Source organism: Labeo rohita, chromosome 17, assembly GCF_022985175.1.
Source record: "Labeo rohita strain BAU-BD-2019 chromosome 17, IGBB_LRoh.1.0, whole genome shotgun sequence".
In the NCBI taxonomy this organism is placed as follows: Eukaryota; Metazoa; Chordata; class Actinopteri; order Cypriniformes; family Cyprinidae; genus Labeo; species Labeo rohita.
The window spans coordinates 14,604,234-14,614,130 of NC_066885.1; the positions used below are offsets into that span (position 1 = coordinate 14,604,234).

The 9,897-nt window shown below is 34.5% G+C and overlaps 1 protein-coding gene across 1 annotated transcript; it reads left to right on the top strand.

The window, feature by feature from the left end:
- Window positions 1-250: 250 nt before the first annotated feature.
- Window positions 251-8,718, top strand: si:ch211-195b21.5 (serine/arginine repetitive matrix protein 2). Its single transcript, XM_051132669.1, has 8 exons — window positions 251-583; window positions 1,102-1,247; window positions 2,231-2,762; window positions 3,927-4,530; window positions 5,723-5,796; window positions 5,896-5,995; window positions 7,726-7,844; window positions 7,973-8,718. The coding sequence occupies exons 1-8, from the start codon at window positions 374-376 to the stop codon at window positions 8,342-8,344; spliced, it is 2,157 nt and encodes a 718-aa protein (XP_050988626.1). The 5' UTR covers window positions 251-373; the 3' UTR covers window positions 8,345-8,718.
- The last annotated feature ends 1,179 nt before the right edge of the window (window positions 8,719-9,897 follow it).

A 9,897-nucleotide genomic window follows, 5' to 3' on the forward strand; every position in this document is an offset into this window, starting at 1 on the left:
TGTGTCACTGTGTTTTATAAAAAAAAAACTATTTTGTACTGTCCGTTTGTGTTGTCTTCAAAATTTTTGAGTAATGTAAACGTCATGCATGTATGTGATTGTAAAAAAGGTATTGTTCCCCTGGCTTCATAATGTCGGTTGTATTGTTCTGTATTTGTCGTTTAAAGCATAATAAAAAATAATTTCGTAAATGAAACAATTTTGAACTGGCATCGGTTGGACTGGCGTTTGTAATTTGTGCTGTTCTTCCAGTCCTGCAGGTGGCGCTGTGGCTGCGCTCAGACTCATGTAGACATGCAGGAGCTCCGAGAGTGAATGAAAAAATAAACTCGTTGAAATTGCACATGTATTGATCAAATATTCATGCACGAAAATGTACCGAGGTACATCGAACCCGGACTATCACCGGCCACCTGTACCCCCGTCAGGGTTCGGACACCCCGCAGCATCTTTTGGACCTCTGCCGTTCTGCCCTCCTTTTGGGGTTCCTCCGGGGCCTCGATACTGCGCTCCACCGCCGGGTCCTCCTCCGGGACGCCCGTACGGAGCAGGGAATGAAAACTACAACAGAGAATTTTACGAGGTGAGTGTTTTTGGGTCTAGACTTAAACCCAGGCAGCATCTTCTTGTCGCAGCATTGGCTACATCCACCTGATGAAAATGACAAATTTATATATTTAATGTAATATTATATGTGCATTATCTTTAAATTCCATATAAGAAATGCATTTTCAGGGCAGTAAGTATAGCATGTTGTTAATTGAAAGTCAGTTTAAAGCAATATCCTGTAGTGTGACATGTCATGTTTAATTCAAAACCACTTTAAGCAGTGGTACTAATTTGTTTGATTTATTAGTGGCCTGCAAATATTTAAATACATAAATAAATACAAGTCATTTAACGTCATGCTTTGTTTAAGGATTTAAAAAAGATTTTAAAAAATCTTTCTATATTTAAATGACAGAAATCTCAGATTTTCAATGTGATACCAGACTCTTGTGCTGGATATTATATGAGTCTTACATCTTAATATGAGTATGGACATGTTATTTGTCAGTGTGTAGTGATATTTTTGTTTTTCTTTCGTGTGTTCTCCTGCAGACCCGACCCTTCACTAGCCACACTGCTGACCAAAGTGGATCCACGCTGATCAGCTCTCTGGTCACACCTTCAAATCAGAATCAGCTTGGTCACTCGTCACAAAACTGGTCAACCCAAAGTCTAGATGAGCAAAACCAAGAAGTCAGGTGTGATTATTATGATTAATATTGTGGATATGTTTGTATGTATATACAGTATATACACCTTGGAGAATCTGCAAAATGTTCATTATTTTACCAAAATAAGAGGGATCATACTAAATGCATGTTATTTTTTATTTAGTACTGACCTGAATAAAATATTTACATAAAAATATGCTTACATATAGTCCACAAGAGAAAATAATAGTTGAATTTATAAAAATGCCCCTGTTCAAAAGTTTACATACACCTGATTCTTAATACTGTGTTGTTACCTGAATGATCCACAGCTGTGTTTTTGTTTAGTGATAGTTGTTCATGAGTCCCTTGTTTGTCCTGAACAGTTAAACTGCCCGCTGTTCTTTAAAAAAATCCTTTAGGTTCCACAAATTCTTTGTTTTTTCAGTATTTTTGTGTATTTGAAGTCTTTCCAACAATGACTGAATGATTTTGAGATCCATCTTTTCATACTGAGGACAACTGAGGGACTCATATGCAACTGTTACAGAAGGTTTAAATGTTTACTGATGCTCCAGAAGGAAAAACGATGCATTATGAGCCAGGGGTTTAAACTTTTGATCAGAATAAATATGTGTATGTTTTTCTTATTTTGCCTAAATACCATGTTTTTTTTTTTTTTTTGTTTTTTCATTTAGCGGTTCATGAACAACTGTCACTAAACAAAAAAACACAGCTGTGGATCATTCAGGTAGAAACACAGTATTAAGAATCAAGTGTATGTAAACTTTTGAACAAGGTCATTTTTATAAATTCAGCTAGTATTTTCTCTTGTCGACTATATGTAAACGTCTTTTATGTGAAATATCTTTTTCAGGTCAGTATTAAATAAAAAATAACATTCATTTGATATGATCCCTCTTATTTTGGAAGAATAATTAACATTTTTCAGATTCTGCAAGGTGTATGTAAACTTTTAACCTCAACTGTACATAAAACTGTAAATTAACCCTAAATGTGTTTCAATAAAGAAAAAAGGCAGAAGAGTTTCTCCGAATCCTGGAGGCAAGTGACCGGATAGAGCTGCCGGGAGATAAAAGTGACAATGTTACAGCAGACAAGCATCCAAGCCAAACGCGGAGTCGGAGCAGAGGGAGGAGCCGTCCACGCAGTCGCAGCAGGAGCCGTGGAAGGAGCAGTGGCCGCAGTCGAGCTCGGAGTCGAGGAAAGAGTCGGGCTCGCAGCAGAACACGCAGCCGTAGTCGCAGTCGAGGTAAAAGCCGCACAAGGGCCAAAAGTCGTGCAAGGAGTCGTAGCCGCAGTCGCAGTCACGGGAAGAGCGGAACAAGCAGTAAGAGTCAATCACGCCTGAGTCCCAGCCAGACAAAACAGTCCTCTAGAGGGACCACTGAAGGTAGTCACAGCTCGAGCAGCGCCAGCAGCGGAATGAGCCTTGGCGGTAGTGCCATGCCTGATCTGTTTCATGGACTAAGACAGATCTTACAGAACAAAGATCTAGACAAACACCTGCCTTTGGTCAAGAATGCCCTCCTTAGAAGCCAGGTGCGCAGCACTATTTTGTTTTAGGTTTGAGTTTCTATATTGGTTTGTAGGTCAACGACATGATGTTTATTAAAAGGAACCTCGGGTATTAAAACTTGTATGTATATAACATAAATGATGTCTCGTACTGAAACGTAATGGAAAACCCATGAAAGACTTGCGTTATGTAAAAAATCCACATCGTTTTATACATATTTTGAACTATGCTATTATTTCGATGACGTGAAATGGTTGCACTCTGTGAGCTAATGACGTTACCTGTTGCTATTTTTACCTCTGCACACCTCAGAATACACAACACTCTAGATAAAAGACTGATACAATGTCCACAGCTACTGAAAGACCTTACAGGTGGGAGTAGATATAAGTGTAGACTTAAACGAAATGCTGTACCGTTGTTCCTCCTCACAAGGAGTCTAATCACCCCCAGATATTGAGTGAAATCCACGCTGAGAATCTCCTTCTGTGGCGTCATGACAAGCTTCGGCATGTTTACATCCTGCCAGGATGGCATCTAGCATTTCTTGTCTTTGCCGTTTGTAAGCTCTTTCAGTAGCTGTGGTCTACTAAAAGCCTCAAAGGCATCAGGCCTGAAGTAGAGAGAACAAAGACGCAGGTCTTTAGGAAGTTTTATTCGTCCACAGGCATCTTCCCATTCTTTTCTCCTCTTTTTATTGCCCTTAGACTGAAAATTACAACCAAAAGCTGCACAATGTGGCATCATATCAGTATTTTATTTTCAGAGTTTTGGTAAAAATAGCGATAGTTAGTGCCAGTAGCTCACCGAGTGCAACCATTTTTCGTCATCAACATAATTGTGCCCCCCATAGTCAAAAATATGTATAAAACGATGTGGATTTTTTAAATAACCCAAGTCTTTCATGGGTTTTCCGCTACATATTTCAGTAAGAGATGTAATTTACGTTATATTAAGCCATACAATGTATCTTATATCTTATGTATCTTAATACCTTCAGTGAATATCATGTCATTGACCCACAAACCAAAAAATAATGAAACTCACTTGGCACAATACCATTTTTTTTTTTCTTTTTCTTTGTTGTTGATACTTATTTTTGATATTTATTTTGTCTCGTAGACTTTCAGACCATGTAAACTCCCTTAATTTTCTCTACATATAAATTCTCCTTGTCTTCTAAACAGAATACTGATGACACAAGAGGAATGTATCTGCCGAATCAGTCTGCAGTTCGAGGCTTTCAGAACCCAGAACTAAGGTCAGAGCCTGAAACCTCTGCTGAGCTCTCTTATGGTTCCCTGCTTCCTCACGAGAGAGCTGGAGGAGACAGCAGCAGCTATTCCAATATCTTATCCTGGAACACACCCAACCAGCAGCCTGAAACTAAGCCTGCGTTCCAGAGTGTTGAAGATGAAGAAAAATTCCTTTATGGAGAGGAAGAGGAGCGATCCAAACCTCAGGCTGTGACGGTTCCACTGGCCCAGACGAGATCTGTGAGGTCTCCGGTTCATCATCTCAGTAAAGAACACCAGACTCACTGTCTCCAGGAACCCAAAACACATGCCGTCCCTGCTAGCGTGCAGCCCGCTGCTTCTGGCACGACGAAAGTCACCCCAGAAGAATGCGAGAAGGTGAGAAACCTTCTGAGGACCATCGGCCTGAATCCAGGCATGGCTGACATCTGTAAAATGGCTGCCAGACTGAAGGAAAAAAAGGAGGAACAAGGAGCGCCTGCCTCGCTCCCGATGTTTAAACCAGCCCTGGAGGCGCTGCAAGCACTGTCCAGAGGTCAGAACCAGCATGTTTTATAGTTGGCACTTTTATCCGAAGTGAAACTTGAAAGTTTGAGAAAGACCAAGCAATATTCAATATGCAAATATTATGACAACATCACCCGAGTTAGAATTATGAGTACTGAACATTCTATTCATATCAGTGGAATTTTTCAGTTTTTTTAAAAAAGTCTTTTCAAAAATGATTAAGTATGTACACTACCAGTCAAAAGTTTTTGAACAGTAAGATTTTTTTAAAAAAAATAAGTCTCTTCTGCTCACCAAGCCTGCATTTATTTGATCCAAAACAGTAAAATTTTGAAATATTTTTACTATTTAGAATAACTGTTTTCTGTTTGAATGTATTTTAAAATGTAATTTATTCTGTGATTTCATAGCTAAAGTTTTAGCATCATTACTCCAGTCACATGATCCTTCAGAAATCATTCTAATATTCTGATGTTGAAAACAGCTGAGTAAGATTTTTTTTCAGGTTTCTTTGATGAATAAAAAGTTCAGAAGAACAGCATTTATCTTAAATAGAAATATTTTGTAATGTCTTTATCATCACTTTTGAACAATTTAAAGCACCCTTGCTAAATAAATTTATTTCTATAATTTTTTTCCCCAAATAATAAATAAATAAATGATACTGACTCCGAATAGTGTAGTGTATAATGTTACAAAAGCTTTTTATTTCAGATAAATGCTGATCTTTTCTTTCTTTTCATTAAAGAATCCTGGAAAAAATACACTTGTCTGTTTTAAATATTTATAGTAATAATTATAAAATATATTTCTTGAACAGCAAAGCAGCATATTAGAATGATTTCTGAAGGATCATGTGACACTGAAGACTAAAGTAATGATGCTGAAAATTTAGCTTTAATCACAGGAATAAATTACATTTTAATATGTATTCAAAAAGAAAACCGTTATTTTAAATAGTAAAAATATTTCAAAATTTTACTGTTTTGCTGTACTTTGGATCAAACAGATGCAGGCTTGGTGAGCAAAGGAGACTTCTTTAAAAAAACATTAAAAATTTTACTGTTCAAAAACTTTCGACTGGTAGTGTATAAAGCAAAAAAGGCTGCAATTATCTACAAAACAGTGTGAATGGAAAGAAATGATAAAAAGACCTAGAAGACTTCACAAGAATCTTGTGCTTATAATGCATTTAACTTTTAGTGTCTTTTTTTTTTAAGCATCCAAAACGGATGACAGTAGGAGTAATCACTCTGGAAGCAGCCATTCTAATCAAGAGTCCAAGCGTGAGAAGGTACGAGGAGTCTTGAATCACAACTCTTAAAGTCTTTGTCAGCTCAGTATTATGTCATGCTCCCAAGAGTCTAACTGTGAACGTCTTTGGCTGTTTTAGAAGACTGATGAGAAGGAGCGAGACAGAAGAGAGAAGCAGATTCAGAAGAAAAGGAAAGAGTACCTGGTGAAGGAACTGGAGGGTCTGCTGAAACAGGAAGGTATGAAATGAGCACTTCAGCTGGAGCAACATATCAATAAAGGTTACTTAAAGATGCTGTTAGCAATCTCAGTTGCCTTGCTAATGTCCACTGGACCTAAATTAGCAAATGCTGTTTGAGAATATTTATAATTTTTTAAATTATACATTATAAAAAGTATAATTACCATGAACCACGTCTTAAAAATGGCACACAATCCTTGGATCTCTCAGTTTTACTTCTTTGAACCATGAACCATGTTATTTTTTTTAATTTGGGTTGACTTCAACTATTTATTTATTTATTTATTTGGAACCACAGTCCAGAATAATCATATTGTTTTTATTAGTTAAATTTAACAATTTATTTATTTCGTCCATGAACCATACAATGTTGTTTTTTTTCTTATAAAAATATTAATTTCAACCTTGAGCCATATAACAATGTAGTTTTTATTTGGGTAGACTTCAACCATTTATTTATTTATTTAGTATCACAGTCTACAAAAATGATATTATTTTTATATTGTTATATTATATGATTATATTATTTGTTATTTGTTTAATTCAGCTGTTTATTTCATCCATGAAACATATATTGTTTTTTCCCCTGTAAAAACATTTCAACCTTGAGCCATATAACAATGTAGTTTTTATTTGAAACAATTGTTTTTTACTACTTTGAACCATGAACCCTGTTATTTTGTTTTTATTTGGGTTAAACAACAAAAACGAATCCCGCACACTACAGAAATATGCAAAACGTATCTTTTTTTTTTTTGAGCCATATAACAATTTTGTTTTTATTTAGGTTGACTTCAACCATTTATTTATTTATTCATTTAGAACTACAATCCCAAATAATGATAGTTTTTGTTATTTGTTCAATTCAACTATTTATTTCATCCATGAACCATATAATGTTTTTCTTTCCTTATAAAAATATTTGTTTAAACCTTGAGCCATATAACAGTGTAGGTTTTTTTTTTTTTTTTTTTTTTTTTTTATTTTTTTTTTTACTTCTTTGAACCATGAACCCTGTTATTTTGTTTTTATTTAGGTTGACTTCAACCATTTATGTATTTATTTCTTTAGAACCACATCCACAATAAAGATATACAGTAGTTTTTATTTGTTCCATTCAGCTATTTATTTCATCCATGAGCCATATAATGTTGTTTTTTTCCCCCTATAAAAATATTTTATTTCAACTCTGAACCACATAACAATATAGTTTTTATTGTTCAATACAATATTTTTATTTCTTTGAACCACAAACTCTGTTATTTTGTTTTTGTTTGGATTGATTTCAAACATTTATTTAGAACCACAGTCCACAGTAATGATATTATTTTTAAGTTATTTCATCCATGAACCATGTTTTTTTCTATAAAAACATTTTAACCTTGAGCCGGTTTTTATTTGTTCAATACAACTTTTTTTTGTTTACTTCTTTGAAACATGAACCCTGTTATTTTGTTTTTATTTGGGTTGACTTCAATTATTTATTTATTTATTTTGCACCACAATAACTGGATTGTTATTGTGGATTTGTTCAATACAACATTTATTTACTCTAACCAACGTTATTATTATATGGTTTTTATTTGGATTCGTCTTTTTTTTTTTTTTTTTCTCAATACAACTATGTACTGATTTAATTTAAATAAATCTTTAAATAATTATTGAACGGCTTGGTTCAAATATGTTCCTTTGCAAATATGTATGGGTAAACATGTATTTTGATTATAGGTAGGGGCGATTTGATCCCGGTGATGGGTTTCTTCTGCCAGCGCTGTGAGGAGTTCTTCGGCGATCTGAACAGCGCAGAGAGACATGTAGAAAGTCACAGCCGCAAGGACAGGAACAAGGTGACATTACAAATGCCATTTACCACGGATCACTAACTCCAAATTACATTACGCAGCATCTGTTATACAGAACACTGAATTGTGAGAAAGAAACATTAGCGGTCTGGTCTTGTCTTGTCTTGTCACAGGATGCTAAGAGACATGAAGACCAGCATCACACATCATCTCACAGACGGGATAGCCCACACAGTAGGGCCGAGAAATCGACGTCCACACGGGCCTACCAGGACCAGAGGGAACGCAGTCCTGACAGGAAGCGCACCAAAGACGAAAGAAGCCCTCATTCTACGGATAGCAAACTCAAAAACGAGCCAGAGGGCAAAGACAGTAAGGATGAGAGTAAAGACAAATACAAAGTGAAAAAGGAAAAAACAGATGACGACGATGTAGAATCAACAAAGAGTGAGAAAAAGAAAAAGAAGAAAGAGAAGAAAATGAAAAAGAAAGAAAAGAAGAAGAAAAAGGACAAGAAAAAAGCAGAGGCTAAAGATTCACCTTAGTGTTTAAGATCTTTCTTCTTCTAAAAGCATCAGCTGTATGTTTGAGCTTTTGCAGCAGCACTACATTTCAGTCAGCAGTCATTGGTGAATCTTCTCTGGTTGAAACGTGATTGTTAATGTTAATGCATCCTGTAGATGACAGTAGTACAGAGACGGTTCACTTATATAGAGACACTTGTCGGACTAAAACTAAAGCCAGAACTTTCTATAAATGTCCAGACAGTCTGCTTGTATATCCAGCCCAATCTGAAGTTTGTCCCATTTCTCACTGTCCTGTGAACAGTATTCCACAAACCAAACGTGCTGCAACGTTCTCGCTCTGAAACATTCATACTGTAAGTTTGTGTGCGGGAATAAAAGATTTTGTGATTAGAGTTTGGTGGTCAGTGGTTTGTGTTTGCTTTAGAACCCTCATGTTAATGCCTGGTTGATAGGACCTTTTTTCTGTTTATTACATGTTCTTGGCTCAATGTAGGTTTTTTGGGTTTCACACTGACTATATGCTGGTATAAGCTGATAAAAAGTATTTTCAGCTGATATGTCCATTTAAAATAGTTGTTCTCTTCTAAAAAAAAAAGACAAAATATTGCGCTCTCTACACCATCCTCCTCTTATAAAATGTTATCTAGAATAAAACCTCCACTTCCCTTGAATGGATAGTTCACCCAAAAATGAATATTGTGTCATTTCAAACCTGTAAGACCTTTGTTCATCTTTAGAACACAATTTAAGATATTTTTGATTCTGACCCTGCAACGCAATCGACATGTTCAAGGCCCAGAAAGGTAGTAAGGACATCATTAAAATAGTTCATGTGATTTATTTGAGTCGTTATTTGTAGTATTTTTCATTTGTTTTTTTTAACCAATGCTTTTTGTATTAATTTTTATAACTCTATAATTTCTATAATTACTTAAGTTTTTCTATCATTTCTATCAATTAGTGTGTTTTAATATTATTATTTAGGTTTTATACAGTTTTTATTTTTTATTTTTTTGTATTCATTTCTATCAATAACAGTGCTTAGTTTTTAGGGGTTTTTTTGTTTTTGTTTTTTTAATACAGCTTTTTATCTGTTATTTTGTATTAATTTTTATTAATTATGGTGTTTCTTAGTTTTTGTTTTTTATGTACAGCTTTTAATCAGTGTTTTTTTTTTGTTTTGTTTTTTAGATCTATTATTAACTATTTAACTATGTACTAACTATTTCTATCTTTTAGGGTGTCTCAATTGTATTATTTAGGGTACTTTTATACAGCTTTTTAATTTTTTTTTTTTTTCTTCTTTTTTGGTATTCATTTCTATCAATTATGGTGTGTCTTAGTTTTATTTAGTTTTTATACAGCTATTAATGTTTTTGTATTCATTTCTATAACTTTTTTTTTTAGGTTTCAAATGCAGATTTTAATAGATTTCTCTGTATTCATTTCTATGAATTAAGGTGTTTTAATTTTATTTAGTTTAGTTTTTGTTTCTTAGTTTTGTTTAGCTTTTTTTTTAAATATAGCTTTTAATCTATTTTTGTTTTTAATTTCTACATACAACATTTTAT